This window comes from Mya arenaria, chromosome 11 (genome assembly GCF_026914265.1).
Source record: "Mya arenaria isolate MELC-2E11 chromosome 11, ASM2691426v1".
NCBI classification, from domain to species: domain Eukaryota; kingdom Metazoa; phylum Mollusca; class Bivalvia; order Myida; family Myidae; genus Mya; species Mya arenaria.
The window spans coordinates 19,331,551-19,356,037 of record NC_069132.1 but is presented as its reverse complement, the minus strand read 5'-3'; the positions used below and the strand labels follow the sequence as shown (position 1 = coordinate 19,356,037).

General features: G+C 40.3%; 2 protein-coding genes across 2 annotated transcripts; both read right to left on the bottom strand.

The window, feature by feature from the left end:
- Positions 1-3,304: 3,304 nt before the first annotated feature.
- Positions 3,305-14,110, bottom strand: LOC128207649 (leucine-rich repeat-containing protein 74A-like). Its single transcript, XM_052910705.1, has 14 exons — positions 14,007-14,110; positions 13,572-13,669; positions 12,841-13,013; positions 12,244-12,351; positions 8,254-8,347; positions 8,027-8,076; positions 7,830-7,911; positions 7,548-7,633; positions 7,059-7,253; positions 6,829-6,921; positions 6,332-6,455; positions 4,218-4,384; positions 3,901-3,992; positions 3,305-3,407 (listed from the first exon to the last, which is right to left on the bottom strand). Exons 1-14 carry the CDS (start codon positions 14,108-14,110, stop codon positions 3,395-3,397), a joined length of 1,479 nt encoding a protein of 492 aa, XP_052766665.1. The 3' UTR covers positions 3,305-3,394.
- Positions 14,111-15,033: 923 nt separating this feature from the next.
- On the bottom strand, positions 15,034-24,485 carry LOC128207650 (egl nine homolog 1-like). The gene is made up of 7 exons (XM_052910706.1): positions 23,778-24,485; positions 23,494-23,613; positions 19,720-19,856; positions 19,421-19,491; positions 19,211-19,272; positions 17,888-17,959; positions 15,034-16,332 (listed from the first exon to the last, which is right to left on the bottom strand). Exons 1-7 carry the CDS (start codon positions 24,459-24,461, stop codon positions 16,198-16,200), a joined length of 1,281 nt encoding a protein of 426 aa, XP_052766666.1. The 5' UTR covers positions 24,462-24,485; the 3' UTR covers positions 15,034-16,197.
- Between the last annotated feature and the right edge of the window lie 2 nt (positions 24,486-24,487).

Below are 24,487 nucleotides of genomic sequence, written 5' to 3'. Positions count from 1 at the left end.
ACAGTGGTACAATTGTACATCATACTAGACCGCTCGTTAGTACAGTGCACAGTGGTACAATTGTACATCATACTAGACCGCTCGTTAGTACAGTGCACAGTGGTACAATTGTACATCATACTAGACCGCACGTTAGTACAGTGCACAGTAGTACAATTGTCCATCATACTAGACCGCACGTTAGTACAGTGCACAGTGGTACAATTGTTCATCATACTAGGTCGCACGTTAGTACAGTACACAGTGGTACAATTGTACATCATACTAGACCGCACGTTAGTTCAGTGCACAGTGGTACAATTGTTCATCATACTTGACCGCACGTTAGTACAGTACACCGTGGTACAATTGTTCATCATACTAGACCGCACGTTAGTACAGTACACAGTGGTACAATTGTACATCATACTAGACCGCACGTTAGTCCAGTACACAGTGGTACAATTGTACATCATACTAGACCGCACGTTAGTACAGTACACAGTGGTACAATTGTTCATCATACTAGACCGCACGTTAGTCCAGTACACAGTGGTACAATTGTACATCATACTAGACCGCACGTTAGTCCAGTACACAGCGGTACAATTGTACATCATACTTGACCGCACGTTAGTACAGTACACAGCGGTACAATTGTACATCATACTTGACCGCACGTTAGTCCAGTACACAATGGTACAATTGTACATCATACTAGACCGCACGTAAGTCCAGTGCACAGTGGTACAATTGTACATCATACTAGACCGCACTTTAGTTCAGTACAGAGTGGTATACATAGTGGTTCAATTGTTCATCATACTAGACCGCACGTTAGTACAGTACAGAGTGGTATACACAGTGGTACAAGTATACATCATACTAGACCGCACGTTAGTTCAGTACAGAGTGGTACAAGTGTACATCATACTAGACCGCACGTTAGTTCAGTACAGAGTGGTACAAGTGTACATCATACTAGACCGCACGTTAGTACAGTACACAGTGGTACAATTGTTCATCATACTATTAATATAATTTAAAGGTTCAATTATTATTGTTAAAGAATCATTTCAATGACTATATGGGTCGAGACTAAGGACAATCTGCACGCTGGTGACGACACGCTTTATGAAATTTAGATCCATTGCACATATTGTAGCTCCACTGCTGCGCTAAAATGAGTCGAGACCACAGCAAAAGTTGTTATATCAACTCATGACAACTCTAAACATTTTTGCAACATGTTAAAAGTATCAAACCGTTTTGTTAAGAACTGAATACAAACGTGATGCATCGATGGTGTCGAGTAGGAAAGCACAGATGTGTCAATATTATAGCAACTACTGAAATAATGACATCTTCATCTCCGGTGTTGACCGGCGCCTGACATATTTAAATCTAGTCAATCTCCTCAGATAAGACAAGATAATGTGTCAATTATTGATAATGGACACACTCACCACTAATGTCGTATTTCAGACCACAAAGATAAATAAAGCACATTAGAACCAAAACGTTTCTCTCCATCACTATGTATATATGTATATATATATATATATATATATATATATATATATATATATATATATATATATATATATATATATATATATATACAGAGGGGTTCATTCGCACTTATATAGGTGTTGGTCACAGATTATAATATATTCATTTGAACTGTTATCATATAATGGATAAATAAACTAAATAATGCATACAAATTTCATTTTCAAACCCGTATTTTGCGTTACCTTGAAAAAGTAGTCCTACATGTATATATACAGACATATGACATAACTTAATTCCTGGACATCAAATAGAAATAAAACCAACATAAATTCCCAATGGAAATTACTGGTCATTAAGCTTGCAGACATATCATCTTCTTCCGAAAGGCCCATCTTCATCGAATTTCCTATATGTGCTCTTGTTGTTTTCGATATTCGTTTGTAAGGTGTCCGTCATAATCCTTCCTTATTTTCCCCGTATACGCATGATAAAGGATATATAGAGAGATCAAAACATAACCATAACCCGTTGGTTTAACAAATAATTAATACACTAAAACATGCACAACACACATATTTGAAACTTGTATGGAAACATACATGAAACAATTATAGTGAGCATTATGTTAAACATCGGTCAGTGATATCCATATTTATCGAGAAGTCATTAACTTCTCTTCCCATTTATTTCGCCCGGGATAGGTTGCTGGTCCTGGAGCAGCATTCCCCACACAAGAAGCAAGAAACGCCCGTCAAAATGTCCGTGACCCCCGACATCCGGCCTGTCAACATCCGGCTGTCAATGTCCTGCAAGGGATACGAGCAAGTTGGGGGAAATTCGAAGACTTGCATATTATTTGTATAGTAAGAATGTCTTTTTATGTAGAAAATACAGAGAGTAAATAACTGCCAACACTATCACAGAATCCTGAATATTTAGACACATTTGAGAAACATGCGAGTCACCGATTTTTCAATTACCGGACTGTAAGCCAAATAAGAATATATAAAATCATATTTTAAACCAAGCAGTGTTGAATATGATTTTTGAAAAAGGAAAATTTACTTTTCATCTTGTCTTGTGAGTGTTCCTGGCTTTCAAAAGGGTGGTACTGTTAGTGTGTGACATAGGGCAAAATGGAAGCCTCGCTCCTCCTGGTTGTTTGTCAGAGGAGGTCAAAGTAATTCATTTAATTATACGTAGTGTTATTTATTAACGGAATATACTCCAATAAACGGTCGTTTAAAAGGTTGAATGGCAACCAGAGTCGCGTTTATCACATAGACGTTTCATTTGTAGAGCATTTTAAACAAACATACCAGTTGATGTCCAACGTAAGATATCAACATCTACCAGCCTTAGCACGGCCACTGTTTTCATCAACATCTCACTGTCCATTGTCCAAGATATGTGCAATAATTATTTCCTCTGACCACTCATACATGGTATGGTTCTATCCAAATATGTTAAGCATAACAGATCTCTGACCGTACGTGCGTCATCCGGTATACGTCAAATACGAAATTGGTGAATTATTATATATTGCAGATGTCTTGGAAACCCAAAAGAAGTCTGATAATGATAACTCTGTGGTACGCTTAGCATCACCACGCTGGTGAAGGAGAATGCCTGTCGCAGACTAATCTCCGGTCACGCAATAATGCTGCAGACGAGAGAAAAGTGCATGTCTAGTCCAAGAGTTCTGGATGTCAGCTTTTAAGCCACTGTTGGTCAGGATACTTATGGTGTATTGTTTATGTAAGTAAAAAACAACAATATCCTCAATAAGTCGTACATTTTATTTGTGTATATAAACATAAGACGCCACAGGAACAACAAAATACAAACATCCGTCCCAATGCCTTTCCGCATATTGTTGAGCATGAACACATGAAATGGTCTACTTCAGAAAGCTGAAAAAATAATAGGCACCGCTGTTTTAAACAGAAACACATTGTTCGTTCTAATGTATGAGTGAAGAATATAGGGAAATGGTGCGGGGTGTGTACGTGTAGGTTTGCCAGTATGTTTCAACTACTTTACAATATGGCTAGAGTTAATGCAGTGGCCCAGCTGAATCCTACCAAAATGAATTTAATACTAGTGACAGAATGCAGACAATACTGTGTACTGAGTTTATTGATGTATTGCTCTTGAACAAGGAAGGACAAGCCATGGCACGTTCGAATTAGAATGGGATACGTGAATAATAAAGACAGCACATTGTGTGAAAATGTCATTATTTCAATGCCAGAGCTATATATACTGAACAAGAGTTTGACATCCACGTATTAATTCATTCACGGTTAGCATATTGGGCGTCCAACAACCGCAATAAGTGTAACAACACCACATCCAAAGCCTCTGTGAACTCTACACACTGTACGGACGTAACTGGCGGCTCACCTGAAGTCCACGAAGCCGGCGTCGTTGGCGTGCGGCCCCAGAAGCTCCTCTAGCAACCCGCATTGGCCGTTAGACAGCTGTTGACCTGCTGCCTAAAATCAGCAGCGATAAAAATGCGTTATACATTTAGCTTAGTATTCCGACACAAACTTCATAGTGGAATCTCTTGTACAGGGCATGGGAACGTGAAGGGAAACGTCTCTACCAAATTATCCACACCGTGCAGGCGTAACCACTCCCGCCTTCGTTATCAGTGCAAAATATCACTGAACGGAATTTAAGTTGTTTCAACAAATGCAAACACAAATAATACTAACGGCAAAAGCGGCGGCAAATTCTTGTACGTGCGCTGTTTTGTCGCCGTTAACGTCCTGTTTAAGGAGCTTCTCGTACAAGGTCACATTGTTGGCCGAGCAGAAAGCAACCATGGCGGCCATCACGCTGTCAGGGCTCAGCTCGGCTACGGGCACCCCAAACAGCTGGGCTGCAAGCGGTAGAATAGTCTGTGACATATTTTCAAAAAGGTAAATACTGAGCAAGTTCGTGATCTGGGAAACTCCAATTACTTGTAACCATCTTAAAGCCAGATTAAAATAAAACAAATATATGTGTACAAACACACTAAATGCCAACCTTTAGGGCCAGGTAAACACGAATTATTTTTGATTATTTTGCATTTTGTATGGTTATCAATAGAACTTCGAAGATTCTAAAATATAGTATTAAATCAGAGATTTTCAGCATTTCTAACTCATAGATATATACGAGCATTAACAATATTCACTCTGGTTACTGTCGAACGCACAGATGTAACATTCCAAAGAACAAAAACAAATTAATATTCTGACTTGACGGTGAACGGAGGATATTACAAGCGCCAATACCCCCGGAAGCGGCAAATCTCTGCGAATATTGAGCTCTGCCTGCAGATGTAGCCGTTATTAAAGACAGTGCCTTCAGGAGTACCGTGGGAGTAGTTTAGGAGACGGAAACCGCAATCATGAAAGGTTTAATGAGAATGGGGTTCCCTGCTATAACAATAACATCCCGTATTTCATCAATACTGCATTTATAAGTTAGTACCCCGATTCTAGATGTTTAAGAAGAAAAAAATGTCGAGGCATTGTGCTTCTCTGCGTACCGTCGTGGGTAAACTTGGTCTTAGATGTTGACCATAACCAAGAAAGCATTTTAAAACATTTGCACGGCACGTACTGCATGCTAATGATAAAATTGTGCAGGAAGTCAACTCTCCAGGTGAAATATATTTCAAGTTTAGCCCTTTGGCAACACATGGGAGTGTTGTACAGTTGGCATCTTGTAACGTTTTGCAACACAGACTTCTCTAGACACGGCCATGTTACTTCAGTTACAAAAGTATACTGTGTGAAATATAAAAAAAAAAACGGCCATTGCCTTTTACATGATAATTATGTAACACACTAGGCGGTTTGCGCGAAAATTAGTCTATGTCTTATACATAATATGTAATACACTTAGCGGTTTGCACGAAAAAATAGCCTTATGTCTTATACATAAATATGTTACCCACTTTGTGGTTTTTCGCGAAAATTGGCCTATGTCTTATACATAAATATGTTACCCACTTTGTGGTTTTTCGCGAAAATTGGCCTATGTCTTATACATAAATATGCTACCCACTTTGTGGTTTGCACAATGTCTTATACATAAATATGTTATACACTTTGTAGTTTGCGCGAAAATTAGTCTACGTCTTATACATACAAATGTTAACCACTTTCTGATTTGCACGAAAATTGGCCTATGTCTTATACATAAATATCTTATACACTTTGTAGTTTTCGCGAAAATTAGCTTATGTCTTATACATAAATATGTTACCCACTTTGTAGTTTTCGCGAAAATTAGCCTATGTCTTATACATACAAATGTTAACCACTTTGTGATTTGCACGAAAATTGGCCTATGTCTTATACATAAATATGTTACCCACTTTGTGGTTTTTCGCGAAAATTAGCTTATGTCTTATACATAAATATGTTACCCACTTTGTGGTTTTTCGCGAAAATTGGCCTATATGTCTTATACATAAATATGTTACACACTTGGTGGTTTGCCCGAAAATTGGCCTGTGTATCATAATACATAAATATGTTAAACACTTGGCGGTTTGCCCGAAAATAGGCCTTTGTATTATAATACATAAATATGTTACACACTTGGAGAATTGCGCGAAAATTGGCCTGTGTATTATAATACATAAATATGGTACACACTTGGCGGTTTGCCCGAAAATAGGCCTTTGTATTACAATACATATATATGTTACACACTTGGTGGTTTGGGCGAAATTGGCCTATGTATTATAATACATAGATATGTTACACACTTGGTGGTTTGCGCGAAAATTTGCCATTGTATTATATAAATACATAAATGAGTTACACACTTGGTGGTTTGCGCTTGGGTTTGATGATGTAGTCGCTGAGGACGGGCCCGTGCAGCACGATAATGGGGCGGGCTTTCTGCAGCTGCTCCTTTAGGTCCCGGAACTCTCTGTCCACCTCTATACCCTGTGTGAAATATATGAAATATATGATTCAGTTCATACAGTATATTATCCGTATTGTCATTGCAAGCTGGTAAGTAGTCTTGAAAATGTGATTGCAGTAACAAATTGACCAGTGCAGCTAGTGCTTTCTTTATTCTAAGAAAAGTTAATAGTTCGAAAATCGCTTGTTACTATTATACTCACAACCCTTGTCACACAGTTTATTAAATCATAAAACTACTTTATTGGAAAATTTCAAGTTAAAAGCGGACAATAAATTGTGACGACGACGCCGAAAATCATACTCCCTATCTGTTAGCCATCATGGCTTCGGTGGCAAGCAAACAATATCATATACAATATGATTGATAGAATGGATACACCAAAGAACGCACGGAGAAATCTAGCTCTACGACACAGCTGGCCTCGGGACAGACACCATGGAACACAAGCTTCACCCCCTCCACGCACAGGGGGTTGTATCCGATCTGAAATGTAGCGACTCGAAACTAGACTTTCTACAGATGAAAACAAATATGCAGAGCAGTATAGTAGTTTTCAAGTTGTATTGCTGTATCTTTTCAACGACTTAATGTCATATTTATAATTTCAACGACTTGGGAACCTTGAGCGACTTGAGCAGGTCGTTCCCTTCTAGTGCCTTCCCTATAATGGCCGCGCCGGTGACGCCGATGCGGTTGTTAGAGACGTCGACGTGCGTGACGGAACCGGACTGACGCAAGATGTCCGCGATACCGAATGTCGCCTCGTTATCGAGTCCGTTCATCGCGAGATTCACCGACCGCAACCGGCTGTTTGTCTGAATGGGAAGGATAATAGGCTTCAAGTTTGCACCATTTTCGATATAAATATTCATAATGCTCTTTTAAACACCACATATTTGTGTCTACGGCAGCCAGTGTCTACGGCAGTGTACAAAGGTAATCACAAAGAAGTTATACATTTATCAAAATAATACTATTTTTCACCTATTGAAATAATATCAAGTATCATTTATTTCTAATATGTATTTATTTCTTTATTTTGGCTACACAGGGTTAAATTATTTAAACAATTCTATTCATTGTATTTACTGAAATATACGACATCCTACCGCTATTCCATCCAGTAAACTTTTAGCGCTTTTTCTCCGGAAATGGTTCCAGCTGAGGTCCAAGTGTTCTATAGTTTCGTTCTCCGCTGCAAACAGAACAGTCATATTTAGTCTGCAACTTCATTACTTGCGTTTTCTTTTATATTGTCCGAGGTTATAAGAATGCGTCAGAATAAAACGAAATTAGTATTTAAACGTAGGGGTATACATGTATTTTATTACAAATGTACATGTACATACATATCGTATCTGCTAGCATTACAAGAGCCATAACATACATACATATAGCATCAGCTAGCACCGTGGTGTCCGTCTGTCCAAAGTCGTTGTGACTCAGGTTCACGGACTTAAGGGTGCTGTTCTCCTAGAAATGACAGGCAAAAGTCTTCAATAGCAAGTTCATATGGCATCAAGGTCAATTTAGTTGCGGCAACTAAAAGCAGTAGTGAAAATGCCAGCTAATAATTACGTTTACTTACTAGAAATGTCTCCGCAATAATTCGAGCATCATTGTCATTGAAGTCGTTTCCTGAAACTCACAGATACTAAAATGCTGTTATTTTTATTAAATTCGAATTATATAGAACGGCGAATTCAAATGTGAAACGGTACTATAAAATGGATGTCTCATTCCATGTGTCATACAGAATCGAAACTGTTTCAAGACCTGGCGAGCCTTGAAAGATACGCGGCTGACAGAGTTTACCTGCGAGGTTGAGGCTCTTCAGGGAGACGTTAGACTGGAGGACTTGAAAGATGGCCGCGCAACCCCGAGACCCCAGCTTGTTGTTAGACAGGTTCTGCAGGCATTATATACCGTATAAGTAATATACGCTGTTTATGCATAGTATAATATTGTTAACCTAATAGTGTACGCATGGGCATATTGCCTTATGTATTCGAAATAAAACTCTATATATATATATATATATATATATATATATATATATATATATATATATATATATATATATATATATATATATATATATATATATATATATATATATATGTATATAATAACACAAAACTGTTCATACGAGTTGAATAACATGTGCTTTTGATATGGCACCCTCCCTTCAGCAAACTGAGCCCCGCCTCCGATGCTCGCCCTGTGTTAGCTTAAACAGTGATATAGCAGTTCTCTATGAGTATACAGGAGGTCTCCGCCCTCGTCCTATACTCGACATTCCAGGTCAGTGATATAGCAGTTTACATTCATTAGACTGCCTTCCGCCCTTGCCCTGTGTAAGACTTACTAGGTCATTAATGTAGCCGTTCTCCTTGAGCATACAGGAGAACGCCTCCCGCGCTTACCCAGTGATAGATTTACTAGGTCAGTGATGTAGAGCAGCTTTCCTTTATCATACGAGACGCTGCCTCCCGTACTCGTCCTGTCCTATCTTAGACTTACTAGGTCAGTGATGTAGCAGTTCTCCTTGAGCATACGGGACACCGCTTCCCGCCCTCATTCTATCTAAGACTTACTAGGTCAGTGATGTAGCAGTTCTCCTTCAGCATACGGTACACCGCCTCCCGTACTCGTCCTGTCATATCTTAGACTTAATAGGTCAGTAATATAGCAGTTATCCTTGAGCATACGGGACACCGCCTCCCGAACTAATCATATCTTAGACTTACTAGGTCAGTGATGTAGCAGTTCTCCTTGAGCATACGGTACACCGCCTCCCGTACTTTTCCTGTCCAATCTTAGACTTACTAGGTCAGTGATGTAGCAGTTCTCTTTGAGCATACGGGACACCGCCTCCCGAACTAATCATATCTTAGACTTACTAGGTCAGTGATGTAGCAGTTCTCTTTGAGCATACGGGACACCACCTCCCGCACTCGTCCTATCTTAGACTTACTGAGTCTGTGATGTAGCAGTTCTCCTTGAGCATACGGGACACCGCCTCCCGCACTCGTCCTATCTTAGACTTACTAGGTCAGTGATGTAGCAGTTCTCCTTGATCATACGGGACACCACCTCCCGCACTCGCCCTATCTTAGACTTACTGGGTCAGTGATGTAGCAGTTCCCCTTGAGCATACGGGACACCGCCTCCCGCACTCGTCCTATCTTAGACTAACTAGGTCATTGATGTAGCAGTTCTCTTTGAGCATACGGGACACCACCTACCGCACTCTTCCTATCTTAGACTTACTAGGTCAGTGATGTAGCAGTTCTCATTGAGCATACGGGACACCACCTCCCTCCCTCATCCTATCTTAGACTTGCTAGGTCAGTAATGTAGCAGTTCTCATTGAGCATACGGGACACCGCCTCCCGCACTCATCCTATCTTAGACTTAATAGGTCGGTGATGTGACCGTTCTCACTGAGAATACAGGAGAACGCCTCCCGCTCTCACCCTATTTTAGATTTACTTGGTCAGTGATGTAGAGCAGCTTTCCTTTATCATATGGGCGACCGCTTCCCACCCTTGCCCTATCTTATACTTACTGGGTCAGTAATATAGCAGTTCTCCTTGAGCATACGGGACACCACCTCCCTCCCTTGTCCTATCTTAGACTGACTAGGTCAGTGATGTAGCAGTTCTCCTTGAGCATACGGTACACCGCCTCCCGAACTCATCCAATCTTAGACTTACTAGGTCAGTGATGTGGCAGTTCTCCTTGAGCATACGGGACACCGCCTCCCGAACTCATCCAATCTTAGACTTACTAGGTCAGTTATACAGCAGTTCTCCTTGACCACACGGGACACCGCCTCCCGCAGTCGTCCTATCTTAGACTTAATAGGTCAGTAATGTGGCAGTTCTCCTTGAGCATACGGTACACCGCCTCCCGAACTCATCCAATCTTAGACTTACTAGGTCAGTGATGTAGCAGTTCTCCTTGAGCATACGGGACACCGCCTCCCGAACTCATCCAATCTTAGACTTACTAGGTCAGTGATGTAGCAGTTCTCCTTGAGCATACGGGACACCGCCTCCCGAACTCATCCAATCTTAGACTTACTAGGTCAGTTATACAGCAGTTCTCCTTGACCACACGGGACACCGCCTCCCGTACTCGTCCTGTCCTATCTTAGACTTAATAGGTCAGTAATGTGGCAGTTCTCCTTGAGCATACGGGACACCGCCTCCCGAACTCATCCAATCTTAGACTTACTAGGTCAGTTATACAGCAGTTCTCCTTGACCACACGGGACACCGCCTCCCGCAGTCGTCCTATCTTAGACTAACTAGGTCAGTGATGTAGCAGTTCTCCTTGAGCATACGGGACACCGCCTCCGCACTCGTCCTATCTTAGACTTACTAGGTCAGTGATGAAGCAGTTCTCCTTAAGCATACGGTACACCGCCTCCCGTACTCGTCCTGTCTTATCTTATACTTAATATGTCAGTAATGTAGTAGTTCTCCTTGAGCATACGGGACACCGCCTCCCTTACTCATCCTATCTAAGACTTACTAGGTCAGTTATACAGCAGTTCTCCTTGACCACACGGGACACCACCTCCCGCACTCGTTTTATCTTAGACTTACTAGGTCAGTGATGTAGCAGTTCTCCTTGAGCATACGGGACACCGCCTCCCGCACTCGTCCTATCTTAGACTTACTAGGTCAGTGATGTAGCAGTTCTCCTTGAGCATACGGGACACCGCCCCCGCACTAGTCCTATCTTAGACTTACTAGGTAAGTGATGTAGCAGTTTTCCTTGAGCATACGGGACACCGCCTCCCGCACTCGTCCTATCTTAGGCTTACTAGGTCATTGATGTAGCAGTTCTCCTTGAGTATACGGGACACCGCCTACCGCTATAGTCCTATCTTAGACTTACTAGGTCAGTGATGTAGCAGTTTTCATTGGCCATACGGGACATCGCCTCCCTCCCTCATCCTATCTTAGACTTACTTGGTCAGTGATGTAGCCGTTCTCACTGAAAATACAGGAGAACGCCTCCCGCTCTCACCCTGTGATAGATTTACTTGGTCAGTGATGTAGAGCAGCTTTCCTTTATCATATGGGCGACTGCTTCCCACCCTTGCCCTGTCTTAGACTTACTGGGTCAGTAATATAGCAGTTTTCCTTGAGCATACAGGACACCACGTCCGCCCCCCTCTCGTCCTATCTTAGACTTACTAGGTCAGTGATGTAGCTGTTCTCCTTGAGCATACGGGATCCCGTCTCCCGCACTTGTCCTATCTAAGACTTACTAGGTCAGTGATGTAGCAGTCCTCCTTGAGCATACGGGATTCCGCCTCCCTCCCTCATCCTATCTTAGACTTAATAGGTCAGTAATGTAGCAGTTCTCCTTGAGCATACGGGACACCACGTCCCGACCTCGTCCTATCTTAGACTAACTAAGTCAGTGATTTAGCTGTTTCCCTTGAGCATACGGGACACCGCCTCCCGCCCTCGTCCTATCTTAGACTTACTAGGTCAGTAATGTAGCAGTTCTCCTTGAGCATACGGGACACCACGTCCCGCCATCATCCTATCTTAGACTTACTAGGTCAGTGATGTAGCTGTTCCTCTTGAGCATACGGGACACCGCCTCCCGAACTCGTCCTATCTTAGACTTACTAGGTCAGTAATGAATCAGTCCTCCTTGAACATACGGGACACCGCCTCCCTCCCTCATCCTATCTTAGACTTAAAAGGTTAGTAATGTAGCAGTTCTCCTTGAGCATACGGGACACCGCCTCCCTCCCTCATTCTATCTAAGACTTACTATGTCAGTTATGTAGCAGTTCTCTTTGAGCATACAAGAGGCCGCCTCTCCACCTTCAGGACCAAGCCAGTTGTCTTCCAGGTCCAGCGTAATGATATACGTGTTATTCTGTCGGGAAGAATGAATATATTTGGCTACGAAGGCGAAGGAGGCTCAAAAGGTGTTTCACAATACGACAACAAAGGCCAATCAAATGAAACTCTAGCTGTAATTTGTAGGCATTGTTGTGTTCAAAAGCATAGCTTCAGCTATATAATGCAGCTGTAGGAAATAGATATTCTTTAAGCGCCAAAATGCTAAGCTGTTATCTACAACAATAGCAATTAATATACATATGAAGCTATATTCGGTGTCTTACTGTTATTTATACTGATATACTTTTGAGATACTTGGTAGGCAATAGTATGTATATTGATAACATGGGGTACGGCATACATGTCTATGCTTAGGTTGTGGGTTTGTCAAGATGACAAACGGAGTATATACGGATGGGCTACGTGGAAACTACTTGTCCGACGTCATTTGAGTGTTTCACTTCGTCTACCAATAAAACTTCACGAAAGTTAGGATATGTTCGAACACGTCATTGAGATTTACCATGAGAGGGTAGGAGAGTGCCTTCATGCCGAGGGCGCCCAATCCATGGTGCGCGAGAGAGAGGTGTTGCTCAGTCATGCGATTAAGGAAGTAGGAGACCGGAAGTACCCCGAGCACACGACATACGTGCAGGTATGTCGTCTTGCCCGTCGGGTCAAAGTCGGATTTCTCCTCTGTAAAACAATTGCATGCTTTTCGTTAGATCTAAACCGGATTTGTTAAAATTAAATACTAAGTACACAGACACATATTTTTTTATGTTCTTGAAAAGCTTTCTCACAGTGGCACTTTTAAAGTTTTGGTTATGTTTTAAAGCTGCACTCTCACAGATTGAACGTTTTGACAACTTTTTATATTTTTTTGCTTTGGAACGAGCCATTTTTTTGCGAAAATGCATGGATACCAGTTATATAAGACTGCTGACAAAAAAATAGATCGCAGATCTTTATATTTAAGTTCCAAAAATGATATTTTATGCATTTTTCTTAAACCGTTAGTAACGGTCTAAGCCATAAAACATTAATTTCGAACGGAAAATATGAAAATCTGCGATCTGATCTTTTGTCAGCAATATTTTATCGTTGTTTTCCCGATATTTACGCAAAAATTAGCTCTTTCCAAGACAAAAAATAAAAAAGTTGTAAAAACGGTATATCTCATTATCTGTGAAAGTGCAGCTTTAAAAGTTTATTTGAAGAATTCTGGTATTCCCTACAGTAGCGTTGCCTTACCTTCGAGTTCCAGGTCGGTGTCGGCCTCCTCCTCATCCTTCTCCTGGCGCGCCCGTCGTCGCAGCCTCTCCTCCGCCGCCGCCCCTATACGCAGATCCCTGAAATATGCATTTGACAAGTTCACATCCTGCACTCTGCAGCCTTAAAATTATGTCGGTCGGTGTCTTAAAAGGTACAACAACAACAATTTTAGATGTAAATTTAAATATGTGTGTTCGATTTGAAGATAACTTCGGTTGTATACTAGTTCTGGCTTCCATAACTTTAATGTTGATATTTATTTTTTTGATGTTTACAACACATTAAACACATCCAAAAAGGTAATATATAACGTGTTCGCTGAAGTTCTTTAGCTAGTTGTATACAAGCCCCGCCCCCCCCCCCCCCCAAAAGGAAATGTTTCCTGTCAAATGTCTACAGTCATGGAGATTTTACCCACTGTCTTGCGGTTTCAGGTCCTCCTGCAGTTCATTCTGCGCCTCCTGTTCCGCCTCCTCCTCGTCTTCCTCCTGTATCGTATCCTCCTCCAGAATCGCCATCGGACGAACTGGATCACCCATTTTGTTTTGATTTTTGTCAATCGAAGTTAGTGTGTTGTGATGTCATATGTATCAGATGACGTCATAATTTCATGTGTTCTGCTACCAGAAGTGTTGATTGCTCCACAAAAGAGGCCCGTCCGTGGACTTTGTCAGTTTTCGACATTCCTTCCCAGCTACTGATATGGTGTTGACATTACTTGTCAGTTGATATGCAATATTCTCGACGTTGTTATAAATGTGACAAACTGCACACATAGCTATGTACATATGTCGAAGGATCGAAGCCACGATCCTTCGCTCTGCTAGCGGACACTCTAGTAGGGTACCGAGACAGGATAAGTGGCAAATTATACAGTGCCGATATATAGTCAATACCCGGTTTTACGCACCTCCTCTACTTATTGCAGTTCGTACCGGGGGTTAAGGTCAATTTGCTTAAACCTTGAGGCTTATCTTACTATAAGAGTGTAATTTACGTCGGGCGCCAAATGTGATAAACTACAAAAATCTCCCACATCTCGCTCTGAATCTCTGCTATAATTATATTCCATACCCAGTTACATTACCTTTACTGATTGTGGTGTACACGTTTCTACTATTTCAATCTGTACATATGGTATCATGGTATGTCACCCGTGCACGAAGGTCTCAGCCATCGGTAATGACTTTAAATATTAACCTTGGAAGAATAAGATTTATAGATGATACGTGTTGATCGATATATGGTGATGGTGTATATAACGTGTGTACCCCGTTCGTTGACTTCGTTTATAGTAACGATTTGTGCTATCATACTAGTATTTGTTTTAGTTATGGCGTTCGAAAAGAATGAAAACAAATTGCCTTGTCGAGGAAAAAGTAGGAAAGTCAAGTCAACTAATGCAAGTTTTTTTATTCATTGTTTGGAACAAAAACAGCACTATATACATGTATACTGGGAACAATAAACAACTAAGCAAATATGTCAACTAGTTTAGATACAGCATAACAGGGGAGTATCATTGAATCCACAATGTTGATATCCGTTGAAATGCTCTGGACAGCACTTCTTCCGCTGTAGTGCAAATGAGTGGAATTGTACGAGTATGTTGTTTTTTTTTCATTTAAAGAGGTTAATAATGTGAAATAAAACCAAATAATAATCGGGGAATGTAGTTCCAGATTTATTTCATTTTTTCACTGTTCGTTTCCTACAGAATAACAATTCATGAGCACCACAACCTAAATTCATAGGTACCACAATGTTCACAAACTTGAGCCTAGTGCTCCAAGTATAACAAATACAGTTCCAAAGTTTGTAAAGAGGCATCTTTGAGTAAGAAAAGCTACAAATATGTGATGGAATTGCTAAAATCTAAGATACTAATTATACTTTTGCATGAACATTCAGATTTGTATGTTGTCAACATTATGCTTGATTTCGTGAACGATGTTCATTGGCACCACATCCTATTGATTGGCACCACAACCTATTCATTGGCATCACAACGGTCACTAGAGCCTAGTGCACTCATGAACAGCCAGATAAATACGAGACCACTCCCCGCTTACGTCCATTTTCAACCCAATGGCACCACACCGGAAGCTGCGTTTGAGCATTTCCTCCGCATTACAAAATTCTGATGCTCCAATGATTGCTCGTCGTGCATAACAGAATCATAACTCGAATCGGAAGACAACTGGGAAACTGCTCAAAATGAAAAAAGTCGAAAACAACTTTGCATTTCTATTTGTGTGAACACTTAAAGTGAATATTTTTCAAATTATTTAATTGCCATGTAGTTAACAAGTACTTTACAAACAATTCAGCCATCCGTCACAATCGTAAAGACAAACCACAATGTTGCTACAAGAAACTGTCATTAATAACAAAAATGCTTTCTTAAATCTTCAGCTTCATGTCCACATCTGTACGATAGACACAGAGAAAGATTAAAAAAAAAACATTTATAGAAATGGATCTACGTCAAAAATGGTCGTAATTGTGACGTCGCCTCAACGTCGGCTTTCGACGTCGAACCACTTTGTGCAAAATCCCACGTCAAATCCACGTCGGGATATTTATAGGAAGTTACCGGGTCTCGCTAGCACTGTTTGGGTAGTTTCTGGGCGTCCCGATTGAGTGTTTTGATGAGCTCACCCCGTATGCTCGGAGCGATGCCCAGCTCTGCCAGGATCCCATCCGGATCCGGTTGACCGGCTATCATCGTCGACATCGCCTGGCAATGGAAAACATATAGAAAACATGAACCTAACGTTATGCTGCAATAGTCATTTATCAGTGTTTGCCACACTTAGGTATATTGTGAGGGGGTGGGGAAGGGTCTTAATTGTTGTCTAAATCCCACCTTTGAAGTAGAAAGGTTGGTCAACAACTATGAGGGGGAGATGTTGCGGGCATCACAATAGGTATTTGAACCTAAAACCCAGTCAAGGGTTTCCGGGTGGCAGGTCCTATTAATCCGCCGCTCGAGTAGCTCTAGTTACGACGCCATAACTAAATCATAAATAATATATAGGTCACAAGATGATCAAAATGAATAATGAATAACATTCAACAATAAACAATAAAGTACAGGTAAATCTGAAAGAAAAATGCGTTAAAAGAATATGCGCTTTAAAGAGTATACATATTTAAACAAGAGGGCCATGATGGCCTTGAAACGCTCACCTGATATATGTAAGGTTATTTAAGTCCGTGCACCTGCAGGGCGCAGACAATATTTGATATTGTCAAAGATGTAGCTTAACTTAGGGACCAGTAAATAAATTGCTGAAGAATGATGTTGATATATTCCACGTTGCACGATCAAATGTTATAGACAGTGTATTTTAAATATATTTTAATTGATAACGAAGTCTAAAATTAGAACGGTCCAGTATTTTTTTTATTTTAAAAAGCAAATTTTCTCTGAATAGCTGAAAGATACTCATCACCGTTTCGCAAGACATTGACAAGTTCAATGAGAAAATCTGATTATTAAATTCAGTGTTGGGTAAAAACAATAAATTCTACAAACTTAAAAAATATATTGAATTACTTTAACCTTTAAGTCTATAAAAAGAAAAATAATTACCTTAGAAGTGAATTATTTGAAGAATTAAATTCATCAAGTATAAAATATATTTTCAATCCGGATAAAACTTTTTCCCCTTTACAATTACACCATATATAAACATCCATTGGTAAAGCTGCTCAGAATTAATTGGAAGTTTAAACAGGAGCTGATGTTTTTTGCTGTATCTATATATTATATAGCTATAAAAAAGGGATATTTGTTTAGTGTATAAGACGTAAAACAGAAAGTCGACCATTTTTTATGTTGTTGTAGGTAAATCGAGACCCTTGTTGTATTTGGGTAGATGGTCACACAGGGAAGCTTGTTTTGAAGTTTCAATAAATTTGACTTACTAATTTCATAGATGTTCAAAGTAAAACAGGAAGTCGGCCATTTTGATGTTGTTGATGTAGGTCAATCGATACGTCTTGGTGTATTTTGGTGGCGGGCGCCCTAGAAAGCTTCCTGTGGAGTTTGATTGAATTTGGCTTGGTAGTTTCAGACGAAATGTATTTCAAACAACTGTTGATAGACGGACATACGGACTGACGAACGCCGGACGAAGACCGATCCGAATTGCTCATCTTGAGTTGAGCTACAAACATGTGCATTTAAACTTAATTAAAGGAAATGATAAATTTGTCAGTACCAACTGCTTCAGGCGAAAGAACTTATGTTACTGGAAAGTGCATGACTTGTTTGTATATATATATACCTTGAGCTCCTGGACTGAGAGAGACGATATGGCGGCGGTTGCTGCCTCTTCCAGCCGCCTCGTTACGGCGTCCTGCACACAAAATATCACGTTTTTATTATTTCTTACGCAAAAGCAATCAACACCATCCCGATGTACTTCTTCATGAAGTTAAAACGAAAACTTGTTCGTGCCTCGTGCAGATTCACATAGTATAAGACTGTGTATGCTAATTGAGCACAGAAAACGAAATAACATAATTTGATCGGTCGGTCGGATACTAAGTGACCAACAGTGAGTTTCTAAGCTTTGTTTAATAAATAAGATATATCTTTCACTGTCGAGGATGTCAGTAGAAATATCAAATATTTAAATCTTGGTCGTAGTACAGGTCAAAATAGTCTTAAATGAGGTCTAAAGCCTTTGACTGGTAAGGCCAAATATATGGTTCAACTAATATAAATTAAGCCGAGACGTCTTGATGTATTTTTATAGAAGGTCGCCCTTGATGGAAGATACTTATAGTCAGGACAGGCAAACAAAGTAACCAAAGAAATATTTTCAGAGCTTTCCTTACATATTCACTGAACATGTTTTAGTTTTATTCGCTAAATTAGTTTGGCTAATTTTATTTTATGGATGTGAAGTTATGGTGTTGTTTCCGTGTTAACAATGTAGAAAGAATAAATACTGTGTTTTGTAAGAATTTATTTGGGGTAAAACCTTCTACACAATACGATTTTTTTATAGAGAGAGCTTGGCCGAATTGATTTTTATTCGATGCAATTAACAAATATTCTAAAATACTTGTTCAATATATTACACTGTAGTGAACAAAAACATATAAATATAATATATAAAACAATGTTATTCGGAACTGAATATAACCCTGGTAAAACAACTGGGCGGTTATGATAAAAAGCGTTTTATACAATTTCGGTACCCAAGTATTTTGGATAGCCTAGGGTGTTGGTAACAAAAATGTATTAATGAGCGTATTTAAGAGCCAGGTTAAGGATACCTTCACTCGAAATTGTTACAGCAGATTAAACAACAAATCAACAAGAGAAACATTTTATAAAGTATTTGCAAGATTTTAATGCAGTCATATCTTGACCATGATTATATTCAGAGATTTAGAATAGCAATGACAAAAATTACGTTCGTCTTCACACTTGCTCGGTATTGAGACCGAACGATGGAGAAACATACCAAGAAAATAACGGTTATGTACAACATGTAGTTAGAGGACGAATATCATTGGTTATTTGAGTGTATACTGTATAATGATATAACGAACCATGAAAATAAAATGATTGTTAACTTATTCAACAACTATCTCACCCTTTCCTGTTGACACTGCTCCCTGGCCCGTAAAACGATCTCGCCCTGCATTTTGGCAATCTCTGAAACAATAAAATGAATAAACAATGAAAGCATGATACAAGGATAGGCTACAAATAAGTTACAGTTAATATATCCCGAAATACTGATAAACGAGTAAAAAATCGAAATATTCAAATTCTTAAGTATTCTATAACTCCTGTTACATACTCTCTAACTTGCAGTATCGTTTTGCCATCTCCCTCTCTGTTCTATCCATGTACCATATTGTTATTGCATACCTAAAGAAGAAATATTTACAAAGATTTTATTACACACATCTTCATTTAAATAATACAAAATACTACCCCGAACCCGAACCCTAACCCTATCAGAACAAAAGGCATGCCAACCCTAAGCCCTCGTGTAATTAAAAGTAGACCCTTTAAAATTCCAAGGCGTTACTTATCTTAACTGGAAAATGACGGAAAATGAATCATGCGCAGCACACATTTTTTAAATGCCTGGACCTTGTTCTGTACGCCGGATGGACTTCGTGTGGATTCCGCCCGTCCGACCAGAAGAACAACATTCGGTTGGCGAGCGGCGCCACGTCCACGTAGTCGTCCGAGCCTGCTGGTAAAATGCGCAGGACACCACCGTCTTTCTGAAAGGTGTGATGCTTTAGATATTGAATTGTTTACAATTATATCAATGACATTCCAAAAACAGTCTATGCTTCGGTAATCTATTCTGCTAGTATCGGCGTCTGATTTTGCACACGAACGCTGTAAATTGTGTTAGGTGTAACTCGCTTAGATTATTTTAGAAAACAACTTGGTATTCCAATGGCTCATACTAGTACTAATATACATACTGCGTCCTATCCAGCAAGATGTGTGTTTACGCAGCTTCTTATACCCAGCATCCAAGACTCTCCGATGCTATATGTGCATGTATGAATGCATGCATCTCTTGGGGATTTATAGCCATATATCTATATAATGGCGGGTTATCATTGGAGCCCAAACATTTTGTTATGTGCTGAAAATGCTCCAACGTGTCTTCCGTTGTTGTGCTAATGAGTGGAAAGTGACGTAAAAAGAGAGTATGGTTTCTTAATTTTCATTTTATGCGGTTTATATATAAGAAGAAAAAAATTAGGAAAACGATAAATGAAGTTCCACATAGGATTTACAAAATGTTGCAAACAAGAGCTGTCACAGTATGTGACGAATGCCCCCGAATGAGACATTGACCTGCGAACAACGTCAGTACATGAAATGTTGATCTTGCCTTTACGTGTCAAATACATATGGCAAGTTAATTTAAATTGCCTCTGAACATAAAAAATACCACCCATACTTGACAACCTACACTGTTATGTCCTTATATTCAGAATTCCCTTGTGAATAAACACTTAGTGTATCTTTCACCTTAGAGGTAGGGACATGGGTCTTGCACACGACACGTCGTCTTGGTATGTGGAACACATGTAGTAAGTGATTTTAAAATCTGTCCATACAAGGGAAAGTAACAGCCCTGACACGACAACCTATACTCTATGTCCTTATATGCAGCACTCCATTGTGAATAAACACTATGTGTGACCTTGACCTTTGAGGCAGGGACACGGGTCTTGCACACGACACGTCGTCTTGGTATGTGGAACACATGTGGCAAGTTATTTTAAAATCTGTCCATACAAGAGAAAGTTACAGCCCGGACACGACAACCTATACTCTATGTCCTTATATGCAGCACTCCATTGTGAATAAACACTAAGTGTGACCTTGACCTTTGAGGTAGGGACACGGGTCTTGCACGCGACACGTCGTCTTGGTATGTGGAACACATGTGGCAAGTTATTTTAAAATTTGTCCATACAAGAGAAAGTTACAGCCCGGACACGACAACCTATACTCTATGTCCTTATATGCAGCACTCCATTGTGAATAAACACTAAGTGTGAACTTGACCTTTGAGGTAGGGACACGGGTCTTGCACGCGACACGTCGTCTTGGTATGTGGAACACATGTGGCAAGTTATTTTAAAACCTGTCCATACAAGGGAAAGTTACAGCCCGGACACGACAACCTATACTCTATGTCCTTAGATGCAGCACTCCATTGTGAATAAACACTAAGTGTGACCTTGACCTTTGAGGTAGGGACACGGGTTTTGCACGCGACACGTCGTCTTGGTATGTGGAACACATTTGGCAAGTTATTTTAAAATCTGTCCATTCAAGGGAAAGTTACAGCCCGGACACGACAACCTATACTCTATGTCCTTATATGCAGCACTCCATTGTGAATAAACACTAAGTGTGACCTTGACTTTAGAGGTAGGGACACGGGTCTTGCAGGCGACACGTCGTCTTGGTATGTGGAACACATGTGGCAAGTTATTTTAAAATCTGTCCATACAAGAGAAAGTTACAGCCCGGACACGACAACCTATACTCTATGTCCTTACATGCAGCACTCCATTGTGAATAAACACTAAGTGTGACCTTGACCTTTGAGGTAGGGACACGGGTCTTGCATGCGACACGTCGTCTTGGTATGTGGAACACATGTGGCAAGTTATTTCAAAATCTGTCCATACAAGAGAAAGTTACAGACCGGACACGACAACCTGTACTCTATGTCCTTATATGCAGCACTCCATTGTGAATAAACACTAAGTGTGACCTTGACTTTAGAGGTAGGGACACGGGTCTTGCAGGCGACACGTCGTCTTGGTATGTGGAACATATGTGGCAAGTTATTTTAAAATTTGTCCATACAAGAGAAAGTTACAGCCCGGACACGACAACCTATACTCTATGTCCTTATATGCAGCACTCCATTGTGAATACACACTAAGTGTGACCTTGACCTTTGAGGTAGGGACACGGGTCTTGCACGCGACACGTCGTCTTGGTATGTGGAACACATGTGGCAAGTTATTTTAAAATCTGTCCATGCAAGGGAAAGTTACAGCCCGGACACGACAACCTGTACTCTATGTCCTTATATGCAGCACTCCATTGTGAATAAACACTAAGTGTGACCTTGACCTTTGAGGTAGGGGCACGGGTCTTGCACGCGACACGTCGTCTTGGTATGTGGTACACATTTGGCAAGTTATTTTAAAATCTGTCCATACAAGAGAAAGTTACAGCCCGGACACGACAACCTATACTCTATGTCCTTATATGCAGCACTCCATTGTGAATAAACACTAAGTGTGACCTTGACCTTTGAGGTAGGGACACGAGTCTTGCACGCCACACGTCGTCTTGGTATGTGGAACACATGTGGCAAGTTATTTTAAAATCTGTCCATACAAGGGAAAGTTACAGCCCGGACACGACAACCTATACTCTATGTCCTTATATGCAGCACTCCATTGTGAATAAACACTAAGTGTGACCTTAACCTTTGAGGTAGGGACACGGGTCTTGCACGCGACACGTCGTCTTGGTATGTGGTACACATGTGGCAAGTTATTTTAAAATCTGTCCATACAAGAGAAAGTTACAGCCCGGACACGACAACCTATACTCTATGTCCTTATATGCAGCACTCCATTGTGAATAAACACTAAGTGTGACCTTGACCTTTGAGGTAGGGACACGAGTCTTGCACGCCACACGTCGTCTTGGTATGTGGAACACATGTGGCAAGTTATTTTAAAATCTGTCCATACAAGGGAAAGTTATAGCCGGACGGACGGACAGACGGACGGACGGTGCGATTTTAATATGCCCACCTTCGGGGGCATAATAAAATTGTTTATGTTGTCAACCTCAAGCTCTAGTAAGTTATGCAAGATCTAGATGATCAGGTTTCATAGTGTATTTTCTCAGAACGTTTACCTTAAACACAACACATCCTATGTGGAACTACATTACCCGTGTTTTTTTCCCCATTTTACTTGTTTAAACCTCCAAAAATTAAAATAAAGAAACCATCCTCACTGTGTATGTCCTTTTCCACTCATTGGCACTTCAACGGAAGACACGTTGGCGTTAAATAATTTTTCAACGCATACAAAAATGTTATGGCTCCAATTCTTGCCAGTCGTGTATACGTCTATCTATCTATATATCCTAGCAGCTTTGAAGCTGCTCACTGTTCAGATTAGAATAGAATCAGTAGGTTAATAACTTATGTACATTATAAATTAAATACATCATTCGTATTTGATTAAAACAACAACATTGCCACAGTCTTTACCAAAAATTTATTAAATAATAATAATAATAATGTTACTATCTTAGTTGTGAAGTAAAAGTGCGAAATGCCGTGCTCACCTCGACATCCCAGTTCTCATTTAAATAGGTGATGCAGGTGATGACGCGTCCGTCTTGCGTCGCGTTGTCAACGTGCCGTCGGTAGTAGGATCCGTTTCCAGGGTAACACGCGACCATCGCCTGGATTCAGAGCCAGGAAAGTATTGGTATTAGCAAGCAAGGAAGAAACATGAACATAAAATAATAAACTTTGAATGCCCTAGCTGGATTGACAGCAATTCCAAAGTTGATGCGTATCTATACTGTTTTACATACAAATCTAGCAAATGAATCATAGATTTTACCTTTGTCCTCCCACTTATGTCGTATTTGTTCACGAGGAAGTGATTCATTTCAGTAATTATGTCGTCCATTTTAGAGACAATTCTGCAGATACCCGGCATATCCTCTTCATTTCCCTCAAGCCACATGATCTTGTCGTTCCTTATCTCCGCGTTCACGACAAGCTTGTCTTCTTCCCCGCTTGTCCTGCCTCCATTCAATTGCCCTGCTCTGAATCTATTGCTGTCCATACATTTATTGATATCTGTTTGCGCATTGCTCAAATGTTTCTTGGCGAACAAGCCATCAATGACACAATATCCTTTGTGGTTTAAAGTGTTCATAGCAATGTTTGCAATTTCGTTTACAATTGTGTTTGGTTTAAGATGTATAAAGTCATTGTTTTTTACTGGTCTTGAGTCAAAGGGTGTTTCATAAGCTGATGGCTTATTATCCTGCGTTGCCTCTGAATCTGATGTGTTGCAGTTGTGTATGTTTTCTTTTGGCACTTTTGACTTGCTTGCGGTTCCATTCGTTTCCTTATCTATTTCGAGCATTATTTTGTTGCATATGGGCTTGTGGCCCAGCCAGTCTTGAAGTTGATGTTCTCTTGAGCAATAAAATACACTTTTACAATACCCACAACGCTTTAAACCTGCTGTTTTATGACATATTATGCATTCCATTTTTGCAGCCCCGTCCGCCATATTGTTTATATTCGCAACAGCGAAGG